The sequence below is a fragment of the Oncorhynchus clarkii genome, chromosome 20, assembly GCF_045791955.1.
Source record: "Oncorhynchus clarkii lewisi isolate Uvic-CL-2024 chromosome 20, UVic_Ocla_1.0, whole genome shotgun sequence".
Lineage (NCBI taxonomy): Eukaryota > Metazoa > Chordata > Actinopteri > Salmoniformes > Salmonidae > Oncorhynchus > Oncorhynchus clarkii.
Window position 1 is genome coordinate 1,146,667 of NC_092166.1, and position 20,079 is coordinate 1,166,745.

Sequence of the window (20,079 nt, forward strand, 5' to 3'; positions counted from 1 at the left end):
TTTGTTGTGAAATAGGAAGCCGATTCTAGATTTAATTTTGGATTGGAGATGCTTGATGTGAGTCTGTAAGGAGAGTTTACAGTCTAACCAGACACCTAGGTATTTGTAGTTGTCCACATATTTGAAGTCAGAGCCGCCCAGAGTAGTGATGCTGGACAGGCGGGCAGGTGCTGGTTGCGATCGGTTGAAGAGCATGCATTTAGTTTTACTTGCATTTAAGAGCAGTTTGAGGCCACGGAAGAAGAGTTGTATGGCATTGAAGCTCGTCTGGAGGTTAGTTAACACAGTGTCCAAGGGAGGGCCAGAAGTATACAGAATGGTGTCGTCTGCGTAGAGGTGGATCAGAGAATCGCCAGCAGCAAGAGCGACATCATTGATGTTTACAGAGAAGAGAGTCGGCCCGAGAATTGAACCCTGTGGCACCCCCATAGAGACTGCCAGAGGCCCAGACAACAGGCCCTCTGATTTGACATAGTGAACTCTATCAGAGAAGTAGTTGGTGAACCAGGCGAGGCAATCATTTGAGAAACCAAGGCTATTGAGTCTGCCGATAAGAATACTGTGATTGACAGAGTCGATGGAACCAACCTGTATTGTTGTTTCTGGCTGTAAGGGACCAACCTGTATTGTTGTGTCTGGCTGTATGGGACCAACCTGTATTGTTGTGTCTGGCTGTATGGGACCAACCTGTATTGTTGTGTCTAGCTGTAAGGGACCAACCTGTATTGTTGTGTCTGGCTGTATGGAACCAACCTGTATTGTTGTGTCTGGCTGTAAGGGACCAACCTGTATTGTTGTGTCTGGCTGTATGGGACCAACCTGTATTGTTGTGTCTGGCTGTAAGTGACCAACCTGTACTGTGTCGATAGAAGTGCTTTTTAGATTCCAGAAACCTTAGCCACTACAGGATCATTTACTGACATTGGTTTGTTTTGTCCTTAAGGTCTGTGTCACTATATCAGCCTAACACTTGCCTGTTATAGTGTAGACTGGGTCTAACACACGCCTGTTATAGTGTAGACTGGGTCTAACACACGCCTGTTATAGTGTGGACTGGGTCTAACACACGCCTGTTATAGTGTGGACTGGTTAGTCTGGGGTCTAACACACACCTGTTATAGTGTAGACTGGTTAGTCTGGGGTCTAACACACGCCTGTTATAGTGTGGACTGGTTAGTCTGGGGTCTAACACACACCTGTTATAGTGTAGACTGGTTAGTCTGGGGTCTAACACACACCTGTTATAGTGTAGACTGGTTAGTCTGGGGTCTAACACACGCCTGTTATAGTGTGGACTGGTTAGTCTGGGGTCTAACACACACCTGTTATAGTGTAGACTGGTTAGTCTGGGGTCTAACACACGCCTGTTATAGTGTAGACTGGTTAGTCTGGGGTCTAACACACACCTGTTATAGTGTGGACTGGTTAGTCTGGGGTTTAACACACGCCTGTTATAGTGTGGACTGGTTAGTCTGTGTTAAACCCCAGAGTAACCAGTCCACACTATAACAAGCGTGTTAGACCCCACTATAACAGGCGTGTTAGACCCCAGACTAACCAGTCCACACTATAACAGGCGTGTTAGACCCCACTATAACAGGCGTGTTAGACTCCAGACTAACCAGTCCACACTATAACAGGCGTGTGTTAGACCCCAGACTAACCAGTCTACACTATAACAGGTGTGTGTTAGACCCCAGACTAACCAGTCCACACTATAACAGGCGTGTGTTAGACCCCAGACTAACCAGTCTACACTATAACAGGCATGTGTTAGACCCCAGAGTAACCAGTCTACACTATAACAGGCGTGTTAGACCCCAGACTAACCAGTCTACACTATAACAGGCGTGTTAGACCCCACTATAACAGGCGTTTGTTAGACCCCAGACTAACCAGTCCACACTATAACAGGCGTGTGTTAGACCCCAGACTAACCAGTCTACACTATAACAGGCGTGTGTTAGACCCCAGACTAACCAGTCCACACTATAACAGGCGTGTGTTAGACCCCAGACTAACCAGTCTACACTATAACAGGCGTGTTAGACCCCACTATAACAGGCGTGTGTTAGACCCCAGACTAACCAGTCTACACTATAACAGGCGTGTGTTAGACCCCAGAGTAACCAGTCTACACTATAACAGGCATGTTAAACCCCACTATAACAGGCGTGTGTTAGACCCCAGACTAACCATGGTTACCATGGAGACAAGGACAGGTAGACATTCCCGCATACGTTGTGAAACGGCACGTTAACCTGTTCTCCAACTACATGCTAACCCGAACACATCGCTCCAACTTTTGTTAAAGTGTAGTTAACACTACAGTACCACGCTCAGTGATTTATTCTCTGTGGGACAGGACACTGCCCGCATTGTTCAGGAACTTCCTCCATAGGCCTGTGTTTGTGTTGTGATGCCAGCTATAGGACTAGGAAGCAAACAGACGTAAACATTTAGCAACAGTGTCCCACTAATGAATACACCACCAGAATGAAGAAGCAAGACAGACGAGTTTAAAAGCAGATCTGTGTATTTATTTCATCGTGTCACTTAAAAGCATTCATTACAGACTGATTTATTATAATTAAATATGTCTGGGGAAAAAAACAACATAATTGTAAATCATGTCTTTAAAAAGTTATACTGTATCATTGTTGAAAGCAACAGGTACTGATTCATCAGGTGAATACATTATGTCTGACAAGAGAGAGGTCCCGTCTGGTTCTCTCCAACCGGTCTTCCCACAGTCACAACCTCTGCTTGGGCATCCCCTCTCCCTCTCTTCAGCAAAACCGTTCTCTCTGCCTGAGTTACAGCTTCCTGCGTGACTTCCGCTGCATCATCCTCTGTCTGGAGCCGTTGGAGGAGGAGAGCTTGGATCCTGAGACGACAGAAGAGTTAGTCAGCACACCTCTAGGAAGACCTGGGACACAGCTGTATAGTGACGTGTCTTCACTTTACTGTAAAACTAGATACAACCTGGGACAGAGGTTGGGCTGTTGGGGGGGACTGGATCACTGGAGTTGGGCTGTGGAGGGGAGACCGGAGTTGGGCTGTGGAGGGGAGACCGGAGTTGGGCTGTGGAGGGGAGACCGGAGTTGGGCTGTTGAGGGGGACCGGAGTTGGGCTGTTGAGGGGGACTGGATCACTGGAGTTGGGCTGTTGAGGGGGACTGGATCACTGGAGTTGGGCTGTTGAGGGGGAATGGAGTTGGGCTGTTGTGAGGGACTGAAGTTGGGCTGTTGTGGGAGACCGGAGTTGGGCTGTGGAGGGGAGACCGGAGTTGGGCTGTGGAGGGGAGACCGGAGTTGGGCTGTGGAGGGGAGACCGGAGTTGGGCTGTGGAGGGGAGACCGGAGTTGGGCTGTGGAGGGGAGACCGGAGTTGGGCTGTGGAGGGGGGACCGGAGTTGGGCTGTTGAGGGGGACCGGAGTTGGGCTGTTGAGGGGGACCGGAGTTGGGCTGTTGAGGGGGACCGGAGTTGGGCTGTTGACGGGGACCGGAGTTGGGCTGTTGAGGGGGACCGGAGTTGGGCTGTTGAGGGGGACTGGATCACTGGAGTTGGGCTGTTGAGGGGGACTGGATCACTGGAGTTGGGCTGTTGAGGGGGAATGGAGTTGGGCTGTTGTGAGGGACTGAAGTTGGGCTGTTGTGGGAGACCGGAGTTGGGCTGTGGAGGGGAGACCGGAGTTGGGCTGTTGAGGGGGACCGGAGTTGGGCTGTTGAGGGGGACCGGAGTTGGGCTGTTGAGGGGGACCGGAGTTGGGCTGTTGAGGGGGACCGGAGTTGGGCTGTTGAGGGGGACCGGAGTTGGGCTGTTGAGGGGGACCGGAGTTGGGCTGTTGAGGGGGACTGGATCACTGGAGTTGGGCTGTTGAGGGGGACTGGATCACTGGAGTTGGGCTGTTGAGGGGGAATGGAGTTGGGCTGTTGTGGGGGCCTGGAGTTGGGCTGTTGTGGGGGACTGGAGTTGGGCTGTTGTGGGGGACTGGAGTTGGGCTGTTGTGGGGGACTGGAGTTGGGCTGTTGTGGGGGACTGGAGTTGGGCTGTTGTGGGGGACTGGAGTTGGGCTGTTGTGGGGGACTGGAGTTGGGCTGTTATGGGGGACTGGAGTTGGGCTGTTGTGGGGGACTGGAGTTGGGCTGTTGTGGGGGACTGGAGTTGGGCTGTTGTGGGGGACTGGAGTTGGGCTGTTGTGGGGGACTGGAGTTGGGCTGTTGTGGGGGACTGGAGTTGGGCTGTTGTGGGGGACTGGAGTTGGGCTGTTGTGGGGGACTGGAGTTGGGCTGTTGTGGGGGACTGGAGTTGGGCTGTTGAGGGGGACTGGATCACTGGCGTTGGGCTGTTGGGCTGTTGAGGGGGACTGGATCACTGGAGTTGGGCTGTTGAGGGGGACTGGATCACTGGAGTTGGGCTGTTGAGGGGGACTGGATCACTGGAGTTGGGCTGTTGAGGGGGACTGGATCACTGGAGTTGGGCTGTTGAGGAGGACTGGATCACTGGAGTTGGGCTGTTGGGGGGGAGACGGGAGTTGGGCTGTTGGGGGGGACTGGAGTTGGGCTGTTGAGGGGGACCGGAGTTGGGCTGTTGGGGGGGAGGGGGGTGGGGTGGAGTTGGGCTGTGGGGGGGGACCGGAGTTGGGCTGTTCCGGAGTTGGGCTGTTGAGGGGGACCGGAGTTGGGCTGTTCCGGAGTTGGGCTGTTGGGGGCGACCGGAGTTGGGCTGTTGAGGGGGACCGGAGTTGGGCTGTGGGGGGAGGCGGAGTTGGGCTGTTGAGGGGGACCGGAGTTGGGCTGTTGAGGGGGAGGGGGGTGGGGCGGAGTTGGGCTGTGGGGGGGGGGGGGACCGGAGTTGGGCTGTTCCGGAGTTGGGCTGTTGAGGGGGACCGGAGTTGGGCTGTTCCGGAGTTGAGCTGTTGAGGGGGACCGGAGTTGGGCTGTTGGGGGGAGGGGGACCGGAGTTGGCTGTTCCGGTGTTGGGCTGTTGGGGGGGACCGGAGTTGGGCTGTTGGGGGGGAGGGGGACCGGAGTTGGGCTGTGGGGGGGAGGGGGGGGCGGAGTTGGGCTGTTGAGGGGGACCGGAGTTGGGCTGTGGGGGGGACCGGAGTTGGGCTGTGGGGGGGACCCGAGTTGGGCTGTGGGGGGGACCCGAGTTGGGCTGTGGGGGGGACCCGAGTTGGGCTGTGGGGGGGACCCGAGTTGGGCTGTGGGGGGGACCCGAGTTGGGCTTTGGGGGGGGGGGGGGGGGGGGGGCGGAGTTGGGCTGTTGGGGGGGAGGGGGACCGGAGTTGGGCTGTGGGGGGGAGGGGGTGGGGGCGGAGTTGGGCTGTTGAGGGGGACCGGATGGGATGTGGGGGGGACCCGAGTTGGGCTGTGGGGGGGGGCGGAGTTGGGCTGTTGAGGGGGACTGTTGAGGGGAACCGGAGTTGGGCTGTTGAGGGGTCCTGGAGTTGGGCTGTTGAGGGGGAGTTGGGCTGTTGAGGGGGACCGGATGGGCTGTGGGGGGGGCCCGAGTTGGGCTGTGGGGGGGAACCGGAGTTGGGCTGTTGAGGGGGACTGTTGAGGGGGACCGGAGTTGGGCTGTTGAGGGGTCCTGGAGTTGGGCTGTTGAGGGGGACCGGAGTTGGGCTGTTGAGGGGGACCGGAGTTGGGCTGTTGAGGGGTTGGACCGGAGTTGGGCTGTGGGAAGGGGGCCCGGAGTTGGGCTGTGGGAAGGGGGCCCGGAGTTGGGCTGTGGGAAGGGGGCCCGGAGTTGAGCAACACTGCTGTAGGGGATGGCTGAGCCATGTTAAAGTACAACTAGCTCCTAGACCTACCTTTCAGGTTGATCCGACCGGTCTCCCTCAAAACAACAGGTAGAGCAAGTCTCCACATCAGACTAAAACCCAACTATCATCGTCTAGTACTGGATTTGACCAATAGAGTTGTAGAGTTGGTTTCAGCATTATCTACTATTAGGTTTCTACTTACCGAAGGGTGAGAACGCGAAGCCCCCGAATGTGGGGACTGCAGCTCCCGGGCTGAGGAACGGGTTGAGACCCCCCCCACTGGAGCTCTGCTCTACTGCAGCCAGAGCTGGCGGAGGAGCCACCACTAGGTAGGAGGAGACAGAACGGGTCACAACATAGGCAATGCCCACAAACAACTGCTAGACCCGGTCCCAAACAGACTCTAGTCCAGAAACAACTCCTAGGCCCAGTGCCAGAAACACAGAACCAACTGACCTAAATTAAATAAAGGCTAAAAACATTTTAAAAAGCACTGCAATGGATGAATCATTACATTAGAGATAGGAGGTAGAGCAGAGGTAGAGTAGAGGTAGAGTAGAGGTAGAGTAGAGTTAGATAGGAGGTAGAGTAGAGGTAGAGTAGAGGTAGATTAGAGGTAGGAGGTAGAGTAGAGGTAGAGTAGAGGTAGATAGGAGGTAGAGTAGAGGTAGAGTAGAGGTAGAGTAGAGTAGAGGTAGAGTAGAGGTAGAGTAGAGTAGAGGTAGAGTCGAGGTAGAGTAGAGGTGGATTAGAGGTGGATTAGAGGTAGAGTAGAGGTAGAGTAGAGGTAGGAGGTAGAGTAGAGGTAGAGTAGAGGTAGATTAGAGTAGAGGTAGAGTAGAGGTAGAGTAGAGGTAGAATAGAGTAGAGGTAGAGTAGAGATAGAGTAGAGGTAGAGTAGAGGTAGAGTAGAGGTAGATTAGAGTAGAGGTAGAGGTAGAGTAGAGGTAGAGTAGAGGTAGAGTAGAGGTGGATTAGAGGTAGAGTAGAGGTAGGAGGTAGAGTAGAGGTAGGAGGTAGATTAGAGGTAGATAGGAGGTAGATTAGAGGTAGAGTAGAGGTATATTAGAGTAGAGGTAGAGTAGAGGTAGGAGGTAGATTAGAGGTAGATTAGAGGTAGATATGAGGTAGAGTAGAGGTAGAGTAGAGGTAGAGTAGAGGTAGAGTAGAGGTAGAGTAGAGGTGGATTAGAGGTAGAGTAGAGGTAGGAGGTAGAGTATAGGTAGGAGGTAGAGTAGAGGTAGATAGGAGGTAGATTAGAGGTAGAGTAGAGGTAGATTAGAGTAGAGGTAGAGTAGAGGTAGAGTAGAGGTAGGAGGTAGATTAGAGGTAGATAGGAGGTAGATTAGAGTAGAGGTAGAGTAGAGGTAGAGTAGAGGTAGAGTAGAGGTGGATTAGAGGTAGAGTAGAGGTGGATTAGAGGTGGATTAGAGGTAGAGTAGAGGTAGGAGGTAGAGTAGAGGTAGAGTAGAGGTAGAGTAGAGGTAGATTAGAGTAGAGGTAGAGTAGAGGTAGAGTAGAGGTAGATTAGAGTAGAGGTAGAGGTAGAGTAGAGGTAGAGTAGAGTAGAGGTAGAGTAGAGAGGTAGAGTAGAGGTAGAGTAGAGTAGAGGTAGAGTAGAGGTAGATTAGAGTAGAGGTAGAGTAGAGGTAGGTAGATTAGAGGTAGATAGGAGGTAGATTAGAGGTAGATAGGAGGTAGAGTAGAGGTAGAGTAGAGGTAGATAGGAGGTAGAGTAGAGGTAGAGTAGAGGTAGATTAGAGGTAGGAGGTAGAGTAGAGGTAGATTAGAGTAGAGGTAGAGTAGAGGTAGAGTAGAGGTAGATAGGAGGTAGAGTAGAGGTAGAGTAGAGGTAGAGTAGAGGTAGAGTAGAGGTAGATTAGAGGTAGAGTAGAGGTAGGAGGTAGAGTAGAGGTAGAGTAGAGGTAGATTAGAGGTAGAGTAGAGCTAGAGTAGAGGTAGAGTAGAGGTAGAGTAGAGGTAGAGTAGAGTAGAGGTAGAGTAGAGGTAGAGTAGAGGTGGATTAGAGGTAGAGTAGAGGTAGAGTAGAGGTAGGAGGTAGAGTAGAGTAGAGGTAGAGTAGAGGTAGGTAGATTAGAGGTAGATAGGAGGTAGATAGGAGGTAGAGGTAGAGTAGAGGTAGATTAGAGGTAGATTAGAGGTAGATTAGAGGTAGATTAGATGTAGATTAGAGGTAGGAGGTAGAGTAGAGGTAGAGTAGAGGTAGATAGGAGGTAGAGTAGAGGTAGAGTAGAGGTAGAGTAGAGGTAGAGTAGAGGTAGAGTAGAGGTAGTGTCGAGGTAGAGTAGAGGTGGATTAGAGGTGGATTAGAGGTAGAGTAGAGGTAGGAGAGTAGAGTAGAGTAGGTAGATAGGTAGAGTAGAGGTAGATTAGAGTAGAGGTAGAGTAGAGGTAGAGTAGAGGTAGAGTAGAGGTAGATTAGAGTAGAGGTAGAGTAGAGGTAGAGTAGAGGTGGATTAGAGGTAGAGTAGAGGTAGGAGGTAGAGTATAGGTAGGAGGTAGAGTAGAGGTAGATAGGAGGTAGATTAGAGGTAGAGTAGAGGTAGATTAGAGTAGAGGTAGAGTAGAGGTAGAGTAGAGGTAGGAGGTAGATTAGAGGTAGATAGGAGGTAGATTAGAGTAGAGGTAGAGTAGAGGTAGAGTAGAGGTGGATTAGAGGTAGAGTAGAGGTGGATTAGAGGTGGATTAGAGGTAGAGTAGAGGTAGGAGGTAGAGTAGAGGTAGAGTAGAGGTAGAGTAGAGGTAGATTAGAGTAGAGTAGAGGTAGAGTAGAGGTAGATTAGAGGTAGAGTAGAGGTAGAGTAGAGGTAGAGTAGAGGTAGAGTAGAGGTAGTAGAGTAGAGGTAGAGTAGAGGTAGAGTAGAGGTAGATTAGAGTAGAGGTAGAGTAGAGGTAGAGTAGAGGTAGAGTAGAGATAGGTAGATAGGAGGTAGATTAGAGGTAGATAGGAGGTAGAGTAGAGGTAGAGTAGAGGTAGATAGGAGGTAGAGTAGAGGTAGAGTAGAGGTAGATTAGAGGTAGGAGGTAGAGTAGAGGTAGATAGGAGGTAGAGTAGAGCTAGAGTAGAGGTAGAGTAGAGGTAGAGTAGAGGTAGAGTAGAGTAGAGGTAGAGTAGAGGTAGAGTAGAGGTGGATTAGAGGTGGATTAGAGGTAGAGTAGAGGTAGAGTAGAGGTAGGAGGTAGAGTAGAGTAGAGGTAGAGTAGAGGTAGGTCGATTAGAGGTAGATAGGAGGTAGATAGGAGGTAGAGTAGAGGTAGAGTAGAGGTAGATTAGAGGTAGATTAGAGGTAGATTAGAGGTAGATTAGATGTAGATTAGAGGTAGGAGGTAGAGTAGAGGTAGATAGGAGGTAGATAGGAGGTAGAGTAGAGGTAGAGTAGAGGTAGAGTAGAGGTAGAGTAGAGGTAGAGTAGAGGTAGTGTCGAGGTAGAGTAGAGGTGGATTAGAGGTGGATTAGAGGTAGAGTAGAGGTAGGAGGTAGAGTAGAGGTAGATTAGAGTAGAGGTAGAGTAGAGGTAGAGTAGAGGTAGATTAGAGTAGAGGTAGAGTAGAGGTAGAGTAGAGGTGGATTAGAGGTAGAGTAGAGGTAGGAGGTAGAGTATAGGTAGGAGGTAGAGTAGAGGTAGATAGGAGGTAGATTAGAGGTAGAGTAGAGGTAGATTAGAGTAGAGGTAGAGTAGAGGTAGAGTAGAGGTAGGAGGTAGATTAGAGGTAGATAGGAGGTAGATTAGAGTAGAGGTAGAGTAGAGGTAGAGTAGAGGTAGAGTAGAGGTGGATTAGAGGTAGAGTAGAGGTGGATTAGAGGTAGAGTAGAGGTAGGAGGTAGAGTAGAGGTAGAGTAGAGGTAGAGTAGAGGTAGATTAGAGTAGAGGTAGAGTAGAGGTAGATTAGAGTAGAGGTAGAGTAGAGGTAGAGTAGAGGTAGAGTAGAGATAGAGTAGAGGTAGAGTAGAGGTAGAGTAGAGGTAGAGTAGAGTAGAGTAGAGGTAGAGTAGAGGTAGGTAGATTAGAGGTAGATAGGAGGTAGATTAGAGGTAGATAGGAGGTAGAGTAGAGGTAGAGTAGAGGTAGATAGGAGGTAGAGTAGAGGTAGAGTAGAGGTAGATTAGAGGTAGGAGGTAGAGTAGAGGTAGATTAGAGTAGAGGTAGAGTAGAGGTAGAGTAGAGGTAGATAGGAGGTAGAGTAGAGGTAGAGTAGAGGTAGAGTAGAGGTAGATTAGAGGTAGATTAGAGGTAGAGTAGAGGTAGGAGGTAGAGTAGAGGTAGAGTAGAGGTAGATTAGAGGTAGATAGGAGGTAGAGTAGAGCTAGAGTAGAGGTAGAGTAGAGGTAGAGTAGAGGTAGAGTAGAGGTAGAGTAGAGGTAGAGTAGAGGTGGATTAGAGGTGGATTAGAGGTAGAGTAGAGGTAGAGTAGAGGTAGGAGGTAGAGTAGAGTAGAGGTAGAGTAGAGGTAGGTAGATAGGAGGTAGAGTAGAGGTAGAGTAGAGGTAGATTAGAGGTAGATTAGAGGTAGAGTAGAGGTAGGAGGTAGAGTAGAGGTAGATTAGAGTAGAGGTAGAGTAGAGGTAGAGTAGAGGTAGAGTAGAGGTAGATTAGAGTAGAGGTAGAGTAGAGGTAGAGTAGAGGTAGGAGGTAGATTAGAGGTAGATAGGAGGTAGATTAGAGGTAGAGTAGAGGTAGATTAGAGTAGAGGTAGAGTAGAGGTAGAGTAGAGGTAGGAGGTAGATTAGAGGTAGATAGGAGGTAGATTAGAGGTAGATTAGAGGTAGATAGGAGGTAGATTAGAGTAGAGGTAGAGTAGAGGTAGAGTAGAGGTAGAGGTAGAGTAGAGGTGGATTAGAGGTAGAGTAGAGGTGGATTAGAGGTAGAGTAGAGGTAGGAGGTAGATTAGAGGTAGATAGGAGGTAGAGTAGAGGTAGAGTAGAGGTGGATTAGAGGTAGAGTAGAGGTAGATAGGAGGTAGAGTAGAGGTAGAGTAGAGGTAAAGTAGAGGTAGATTAGAGGTAGATTAGAGGTAGGAGGTAGAGGTAGGAGGTAGAGTAGAGGTAGAGTAGAGGTAGATTAGAGGTAGATAGGAGGTAGAGTAGAGGTAGAGTAGAGGTAAAGTAGAGGTAGATTAGAGGTAGGAGGTAGAGTAGAGGTAGGAGGTAGAGTAGAGGTAGAGTAGAGGTAGATTAGAGGTAGATAGGAGGTAGAGTAGAGGTAGAGTAGAGGTAGAGTAGAGGTATAGTAGAGGTAGAGTAGAGGTGGATTAGAGGTGGATTAGAGGTAGAGTAGAGGTAGGAGGTAGAGTAGAGGTAGAGTAGAGGTAGATTAGAGTAGAGGTAGAGTAGAGGTAGATTAGAGTAGAGGTAGAGTAGAGATAGAGTAGAGGTAGAGTAGAGGTAGATTAGAGTAGAGGTAGAGTAGAGGTAGAGTAGAGGTAGATTAGAGGTAGATTAGAGGTAGGAGGTAGAGTAGAGGTAGGAGGTAGAGTAGAGGTAGATAGGAGGTAGAGGTAGAGTAGAGGTAGAGTAGAGGTAGAGTAGAGGTAGAGTAGAGGTGGATTAGAGGTAGAGTAGAGGTGGATTAGAGGTAGAGTAGAGGTAGAGTAGAGGTAGAGTAGAGGTAGATTAGAGGTAGATTAGAGGTAGAGTAGAGGTAGGAGGTAGAGTAGAGGTAGAGTAGAGGTAGATTAGAGGTAGATAGGAGGTAGAGTAGAGCTAGAGTAGAGGTAGAGTAGAGGTAGAGTAGAGGTAGAGTAGAGGTAGAGTAGAGGTGGATTAGAGGTGGATTAGAGGTAGAGTAGAGGTAGGAGGTAGAGTAGAGTAGAGGTAGAGTAGAGGTAGATTAGAGGTAGATTAGAGGTAGATTAGAGGTAGATTAGATGTAGATTAGAGGTAGGAGGTAGAGTAGAGGTAGAGTAGAGGTAGATAGGAGGTAGAGTAGAGGTAGAGTAGAGGTAGAGGTAGAGTAGAGGTAGAGTAGAGGTAGAGTCGAGGTAGAGTAGAGGTGGATTAGAGGTGGATTAGAGGTAGAGTAGAGGTAGGAGGTAGAGTAGAGGTAGATTAGAGTAGAGGTAGAGTAGAGGTAGAGTAGAGGTAGGAGGTAGATTAGAGGTAGATAGGAGGTAGATTAGAGGTAGAGTAGAGGTAGATTAGAGTAGAGGTAGAGTAGAGGTAGGAGGTAGATTAGAGGTAGATAGGAGGTAGATTAGAGGTAGATTAGAGGTAGATAGGAGGTAGATTAGAGTAGAGGTAGAGTAGAGGTAGAGTAGAGGTAGAGGTAGAGTAGAGGTGGATTAGAGGTAGAGTAGAGGTGGATTAGATGTAGATTAGAGGTAGGAGGTAGAGTAGAGGTAGAGTAGAGGTAGATAGGAGGTAGAGTAGAGGTAGAGTAGAGGTAGAGTAGAGGTAGAGTAGAGTAGAGGTAGAGTAGAGGTAGAGTAGAGGTAGAGGTAGAGTAGAGGTAGATTAGAGTAGAGGTAGAGTAGAGGTAGAGTAGAGGTAGAGTAGAGGTAGGAGGTAGATTAAAGGTAGATAGGAGGTAGATTAGAGTAGAGGTAGAGTAGAGGTAGAGTAGAGGTAGAGTAGAGGTGGATTAGAGGTAGAGTAGAGGTGGATTAGAGGTGGATTAGAGGTAGAGTAGAGGTAGGAGGTAGAGTAGAGGTAGAGTAGAGGTAGAGTAGAGGTAGATTAGAGTAGAGGTAGAGTAGAGGTAGAGGTAGAGTAGAGGTAGATTAGAGTAGAGGTAGGAGGTAGAGTAGAGGTAGATTAGAGTAGAGGTAGAGTAGAGGTAGAGTAGAGGTAGATTAGAGTAGAGGTAGAGTAGAGGTAGAGTAGAGGTAGAGTAGAGGTAGAGTAGAGATAGAGTAGAGGTAGAGTAGAGGTAGAGTAGAGGTAGATTAGAGTAGAGTAGAGGTAGAGTAGAGGTAGGTAGATTAGAGGTAGATAGGAGGTAGATTAGAGGTAGATAGGAGGTAGAGTAAAGGTAGAGTAGAGGTAGATAGGAGGTAGAGTAGAGGTAGAGTAGAGGTAGAGTAGAGGTAGAGTAGAGTAGAGGTAGAGTAGAGGTAGAGTAGAGGTAGAGTAGAGGTAGAGTAGAGGTAGAGTAGAGTAGAGTAGAGGTAGAGTAGAGGTAGGTAGATTAGAGGTAGATAGGAGGTAGATTAGAGGTAGATAGGAGGTAGAGTAGAGGTAGAGTAGAGGTAGAGTAGAGGTAGAGTAGAGGTAGAGTAGAGGTAGATTAGAGGTAGGAGGTAGAGTAGAGGTAGATTAGAGTAGAGGTAGAGTAGAGGTAGAGTAGAGGTAGATAGGAGGTAGAGTAGAGGTAGAGTAGAGGTAGAGTAGAGGTAGATTAGAGGTAGATTAGAGGTAGAGTAGAGGTAGGAGGTAGAGTAGAGGTAGAGTAGAGGTAGATTAGAGGTAGATAGGAGGTAGAGTAGAGCTAGAGTAGAGGTAGAGTAGAGGTAGAGTAGAGGTAGAGTAGAGGTAGAGTAGAGGTGGATTAGAGGTGGATTAGAGGTAGAGTAGAGGTAGAGTAGAGGTAGGAGGTAGAGTAGAGTAGAGGTAGAGTAGAGGTAGGTAGATAGGAGGTAGAGTAGAGGTAGAGTAGAGGTAGATTAGAGGTAGATTAGAGGTAGAGTAGAGGTAGGAGGTAGAGTAGAGGTAGATTAGAGTAGAGGTAGAGTAGAGGTAGAGTAGAGGTAGAGTAGAGGTAGATTAGAGTAGAGGTAGAGTAGAGGTAGAGTAGAGGTAGGAGGTAGATTAGAGGTAGATAGGAGGTAGATTAGAGGTAGAGTAGAGGTAGATTAGAGTAGAGGTAGAGTAGAGGTAGAGTAGAGGTAGGAGGTAGATTAGAGGTAGATAGGAGGTAGATTAGAGGTAGATTAGAGGTAGATAGGAGGTAGATTAGAGTAGAGGTAGAGTAGAGGTAGAGTAGAGGTAGAGGTAGAGTAGAGGTGGATTAGAGGTAGAGTAGAGGTGGATTAGAGGTAGAGTAGAGGTAGGAGGTAGATTAGAGGTAGATAGGAGGTAGAGTAGAGGTAGAGTAGAGGTGGATTAGAGGTAGAGTAGAGGTAGATAGGAGGTAGAGTAGAGGTAGAGTAGAGGTAAAGTAGAGGTAGATTAGAGGTAGATTAGAGGTAGGAGGTAGAGGTAGGAGGTAGAGTAGAGGTAGAGTAGAGGTAGATTAGAGGTAGATAGGAGGTAGAGTAGAGGTAGAGTAGAGGTAAAGTAGAGGTAGATTAGAGGTAGATTAGAGGTAGGAGGTAGAGTAGAGGTAGGAGGTAGAGTAGAGGTAGAGTAGAGGTAGATTAGAGGTAGATAGGAGGTAGAGTAGAGGTAGAGTAGAGGTAGAGTAGAGGTAGAGTAGAGTAGAGGTAGAGTAGAGGTAGAGTAGAGGTGGATTAGAGGTGGATTAGAGGTAGAGTAGAGGTAGGAGGTAGAGTAGAGGTAGAGTAGAGGTAGATTAGAGTAGAGGTAGAGTAGAGGTAGATTAGAGTAGAGGTAGAGTAGAGGTAGAGTAGAGGTAGATTAGAGGTAGATTAGAGGTAGGAGGTAGAGTAGAGGTAGGAGGTAGAGTAGAGGTAGATAGGAGGTAGAGGTAGAGTAGAGGTAGAGTAGAGGTAGAGTAGAGGTAGAGTAGAGGTAGAGTAGAGGTAGAGTAGAGGTGGATTAGAGGTAGAGTAGAGGTGGATTAGAGGTAGAGTAGAGGTAGAGTAGAGGTAGAGTAGAGGTAGATTAGAGGTAGATTAGAGGTAGAGTAGAGGTAGGAGGTAGAGTAGAGGTAGAGTAGAGGTAGATTAGAGGTAGATAGGAGGTAGAGTAGAGCTAGAGTAGAGGTAGAGTAGAGGTAGAGTAGAGGTAGAGTAGAGGTAGAGTAGAGGTAGAGTAGAGGTGGATTAGAGGTGGATTAGAGGTAGAGTAGAGGTAGAGTAGAGGTAGATTAGAGTAGAGGTAGAGGTAGAGTAGAGGTAGAGTAGAGGTAGAGTAGTGGTGGATTAGAGGTAGAGTAGAGGTAGGAGGTAGAGTAGAGGTAGAGTAGAGGTAGATTAGAGTAGAGGTAGAGTAGAGGTAGATTAGAGTAGAGGTAGAGTAGAGATAGAGTAGAGGTAGAGTAGAGGTAGAGTAGAGGTAGATTAGAGGTAGAGTAGAGGTAGAGTAGAGGTAGGAGGTAGAGTAGAGGTAGGAGGTAGAGTAGAGGTAGAGTAGAGGTAGATTAGAGGTAGATAGGAGGTAGAGTAGAGGTAGAGTAGAGGTAGAGTAGAGGTAGAGTAGAGTAGAGGTAGAGTAGAGGTAGAGTAGAGGTGGATTAGAGGTGGATTAGAGGTAGAGTAGAGGTAGGAGGTAGAGTAGAGGTAGAGTAGAGGTAGATTAGAGTAGAGGTAGAGTAGAGGTAGATTAGAGTAGAGGTAGAGTAGAGGTAGAGTAGAGGTAGATTAGAGGTAGATTAGAGGTAGGAGGTAGAGTAGAGGTAGGAGGTAGAGTAGAGGTAGATAGGAGGTAGAGGTAGAGTAGAGGTAGAGTAGAGGTAGAGTAGAGGTAGAGTAGAGGTAGAGTAGAGGTGGATTAGAGGTAGAGTAGAGGTGGATTAGAGGTAGAGTAGAGGTAGAGTAGAGGTAGATTAGAGGTAGATTAGAGGTAGAGTAGAGGTAGGAGGTAGAGTAGAGGTAGAGTAGAGGTAGATTAGAGGTAGATAGGAGGTAGAGTAGAGCTAGAGTAGAGGTAGAGTAGAGGTAGAGTAGAGGTAGAGTAGAGGTAGAGTAGAGGTAGAGTAGAGGTGGATTAGAGGTGGATTAGAGGTAGAGTAGAGGTAGAGTAGAGTAGAGGTAGAGTAGAGGTAGATTAGAGGTAGATTAGAGGTAGATTAGAGGTAGATTAGAGGTAGGAGGTAGAGTAGAGGTAGAGTAGAGGTAGATAGGAGGTAGAGTAGAGGTAGAGTAGAGGTAGAGGTAGAGTAGAGGTAGAGTAGAGGTAGAGTAGAGGTGGATTAGAGGTGGATTAGAGGTAGAGTAGAGGTAGGAGGTAGAGTAGAGGTAGATTAGAGTAGAGGTAGAGTAGAGGTAGAGTAGAGGTAGGAGGTAGATTAGAGGTAGATAGGAGGTAGATTAGAGGTAGAGTAGAGGTAGATTAGAGTAGAGGTAGAGTAGAGGTAGGAGGTAGAGTAGAGGTGGATTAGAGGTAGAGTAGAGGTGGATTAGATGTAGATTAGAGGTAGGAGGTAGAGTAGAGGTAGAGTAGAGGTAGATAGGAGGTAGAGTAGAGGTAGAGTAGAGGTAGAGTAGAGGTAGAGTAGAGTAGAGGTAGAGTAGAGGTAGAGTAGAGGTAGAGTAGAGGTAGATTAGAGTAGAGGTAGAGTAGAGGTAGAGTAGAGGTAGAGTAGAGGTAGGAGGTAGATTAAAGGTAGATAGGAGGTAGATTAGAGTAGAGGTAGAGTAGAGGTAGAGTAGAGGTAGAGTAGAGGTGGATTAGAGGTAGAGTAGAGGTGGATTAGAGGTGGATTAGAGGTAGAGTAGAGGTAGGAGGTAGAGTAGAGGTAGATTAGAGTAGAGGTAGAGTAGAGGTAGAGTAGAGGTAGATTAGAGTAGAGGTAGGAGGTAGAGTAGAGGTAGATTAGAGTAGAGGTAGAGTAGAGGTAGAGTAGAGGTAGATTAGAGTAGAGGTAGAGTAGAGGTAGAGTAGAGGTAGAGTAGAGGTAGAGTAGAGATAGAGTAGAGGTAGAGTAGAGGTAGAGTAGAGGTAGATTAGAGTAGAGTAGAGGTAGAGTAGAGGTAGGTAGATTAGAGGTAGATAGGAGGTAGATTAGAGGTAGATAGGAGGTAGAGTAAAGGTAGAGTAGAGGTAGATAGGAGGTAGAGTAGAGGTAGAGTAGAGGTAGAGTAGAGGTAGAGTAGAGGTAGATTAGAGTAGAGGTAGAGTAGAGGTAGAGTAGAGGTAGATAGGAGGTAGATTAGAGGTAGATTAGAGGTAGATAGGAGGTAGAGTAGAGGTAGAGTAGAGGTAGAGTAGAGGTAGAGTAGAGGTAGATTAGAGGTAGATTAGAGGTAGATTAGAGGTAGAGTAGAGGTAGGAGGTAGAGTAGAGGTAGAGTAGAGGTAGATTAGAGGTAGATAGGAGGTAGAGTAGAGCTAGAGTAGAGGTAGAGTAGAGGTAGAGTAGAGGTAGAGTAGAGTAGAGGTAGAGTAGAGGTAGAGTAGAGGTGGATTAGAGGTGGATTAGAGGTAGAGTAGAGGTAGAGTAGAGGTAGGAGGTAGAGTAGAGTAGAGGTAGAGTAGAGGTAGAGTAGAGGTAGGTAGATTAGAGGTAGATAGGAGGTAGATAGGAGGTAGAGTAGAGGTAGAGTAGAGGTAGATTAGAGGTAGATTAGAGGTAGATTAGAGGTAGATTAGATGTAGATTAGAGGTAGGAGGTAGAGTAGAGGTAGAGTAGAGGTAGATAGGAGGTAGAGTAGAGGTAGAGTAGAGGTAGAGTAGAGGTAGAGTAGAGTAGAGGTAGAGTAGAGGTAGAGTCGAGGTAGAGTAGAGGTGGATTAGAGGTGGATTAGAGGTAGAGTAGAGGTAGGAGGTAGAGTAGAGGTAGATTAGAGTAGAGGTAGAGTAGAGGTAGAGTAGAGGTAGATTAGAGTAGAGGTAGAGTAGAGGTAGGAGGTAGATTAGAGGTAGATAGGAGGTAGATTAGAGGTAGAGTAGAGGTAGATTAGAGTAGAGGTAGAGTAGAGGTAGAGTAGAGGTAGAGGTAGAGTAGAGGTGGATTAGAGGTAGAGTAGAGGTGGATTAGAGGTAGAGTAGAGGTAGGAGGTAGATTAGAGGTAGATTAGAGGTGGAGTAGAGATAGGAGGTAGAGTAGAGGTAGATAGGAGGTAGAGTAGAGGTAGAGTAGAGGTAAAGTAGAGGTAGATTAGAGGTAGATTAGAGGTAGGAGGTAGAGGTAGGAGGTAGAGTAGAGGTAGAGTAGAGGTAGATTAGAGGTAGATTAGAGGTAGGAGGTAGAGTAGAGGTAGGAGGTAGAGTAGAGGTAGAGTAGAGGTAGATTAGAGGTAGATAGGAGGTAGAGTAGAGGTAGAGTAGAGGTAGAGTAGAGGTAGAGTAGAGGTGGATTAGAGGTGGATTAGAGGTAGAGTAGAGGTAGGAGGTAGAGTAGAGGTAGAGTAAAGGTAGATTAGAGTAGAGGTAGAGTAGAGGTAGATTAGAGTAGAGGTAGAGTAGAGATAGAGTAGAGGTAGAGTAGAGGTAGAGTAGAGGTAGATTAGAGTAGAGGTAGAGTAGAGGTAGAGTAGAGGTAGATTAGAGGTAGATTAGAGGTAGGAGGTAGAGTAGAGGTAGGAGGTAGAGTAGAGGTAGAGTAGAGGTAGATAGGAGGTAGAGGTAGAGTAGAGGTAGAGTAGAGGTAGAGTCGAGGTAGAGTAGAGGTAGAGTAGAGGTAGAGTAGAGGTGGATTAGAGGTAGAGTAGAGGTGGATTAGAGGTAGAGTAGAGGTAGAGTAGAGGTAGAGTAGAGGTAGATTAGAGGTAGATTAGAGGTAGAGTAGAGGTAGGAGGTAGAGTAGAGGTAGAGTAGAGGTAGATTAGAGGTAGATAGGAGGTAGAGTAGAGCTAGAGTAGAGGTAGAGTAGAGGTAGAGTAGAGGTAGAGTAGAGGTAGAGTAGAGGTAGGAGGTAGAGTAGAGTAGAGGTAGAGTAGAGGTAGAGTAGAGGTAGGTAGATTAGAGGTAGATAGGAGGTAGATAGGAGGTAGAGTAGAGGTAGAGTAGAGGTAGAGTAGAGGTAGATTAGAGGTAGATTAGAGGTAGATTAGAGGTAGGAGGTAGAGTAGAGGTAGAGTAGAGGTAGATAGGAGGTAGAGTAGAGGTAGAGTAGAGGTAGAGTAGAGGTAGAGTAGAGTAGAGGTAGAGTAGAGGTAGAGTAGAGGTAGAGTCGAGGTAGAGTAGAGGTGGATTAGAGGTGGATTAGAGGTAGAGTAGAGGTAGGAGGTAGAGTAGAGGTAGATTAGAGTAGAGGTAGAGTAGAGGTAGAGTAGAGGTAGATTAGAGTAGAGGTAGAGTAGAGGTAGAGTAGAGGTAGGAGGTAGATTAGAGGTAGATAGGAGGTAGATTAGAGGTAGAGTAGAGGTAGAGTAGAGGTAGGAGGTAGATTAGAGGTAGATAGGAGGTAGATTAGAGGTAGATTAGAGGTAGATAGGAGGTAGATTAGAGTAGAGGTAGAGTATAGGTAGAGTAGAGGTAGAGTAGAGGTAGAGTAGAGGTGGATTAGAGGTAGAGTAGAGGTGGATTAGAGGTAGAGTAGAGGTAGGAGGTAGATTAGAGGTAGATAGGAGGTAGATTAGAGGTAGATTAGAGGTAGATTAGAGGTGGAGTAGAGATAGGAGGTAGAGTAGAGGTAGATTAGAGGTAGAGTAGAGATTAGAGGTAGATAGGAGGTAGATTAGAGGTAGATTAGAGGTGGAGTAGAGATAGGAGGTAGAGTAGAGGTAGAGTAGAGGTGGATTAGAGGTAGAGTAGAGGTAGATAGGAGGTAGAGTAGAGGTAGAGTAGAGGTAAAGTAGAGGTAGATTAGAGGTAGATTAGAGGTAGGAGGTAGAGTAGAGGTAGGAGGTAGAGTAGAGGTAGAGTAGAGGTAGATTAGAGGTAGATTAGAGGTAGATTAGAGGTAGAGTAGAGGTAGAGTAGAGGTAAAGTAGAGGTAGATTAGAGGTAGATTAGAGGTAGGAGGTAGAGTAGAGGTAGGAGGTAGAGTAGAGGTAGAGTAGAGGTAGATTAGAGGTAGATAGGAGGTAGAGTAGAGGTAGAGTAGAGGTAGAGTAGAGTAGAGGTAGAGTAGAGGTAGAGTAGTGGTGGATTAGAGGTAGAGTAGAGGTAGGAGGTAGAGTAGAGGTAGAGTAGAGGTAGATTAGAGTAGAGGTAGAGTAGAGGTAGATTAGAGTAGAGGTAGAGTAGAGATAGAGTAGAGGTAGAGTAGAGGTAGAGTAGAGGTAGATTAGAGGTAGAGTAGAGGTAGAGTAGAGGTAGGAGGTAGAGTAGAGGTAGGAGGTAGAGTAGAGGTAGAGTAGAGGTAGATTAGAGGTAGATAGGAGGTAGAGTAGAGGTAGAGTAGAGGTAGAGTAGAGGTAGAGTAGAGTAGAGGTAGAGTAGAGGTAGAGTAGAGGTGGATTAGAGGTAGAGTAGAGGTAGGAGGTAGAGTAGAGGTAGAGTAGAGGTAGATTAGAGTAGAGGTAGAGTAGAGGTAGATTAGAGTAGAGGTAGAGTAGAGATAGAGTAGAGGTAGAGTAGAGGTAGAGTAGAGGTAGAGTAGAGGTAGAGTAGAGTAGAGGTAG

General features: G+C 47.5%; 1 protein-coding gene across 1 annotated transcript in view; it reads right to left on the minus strand.

Moving 5' to 3' along the window:
- Window positions 1–2,518: 2,518 nt before the first annotated feature.
- Window positions 2,519–20,079, minus strand: part of LOC139377199 (E3 ubiquitin-protein ligase TRIM47-like) — a 31,993-nt gene continuing 14,432 nt past the window's right edge. The window contains exons 6-7 of the mRNA XM_071120200.1: window positions 5,976–6,098; window positions 2,519–2,887 (exon numbers count right to left, since the gene is read on the minus strand). Coding sequence (XP_070976301.1) covers window positions 2,817–2,887; window positions 5,976–6,098 — 194 coding nt within the window. The 3' untranslated portion in view covers window positions 2,519–2,816. The remainder of the gene's footprint in view (window positions 2,888–5,975; window positions 6,099–20,079) is intronic.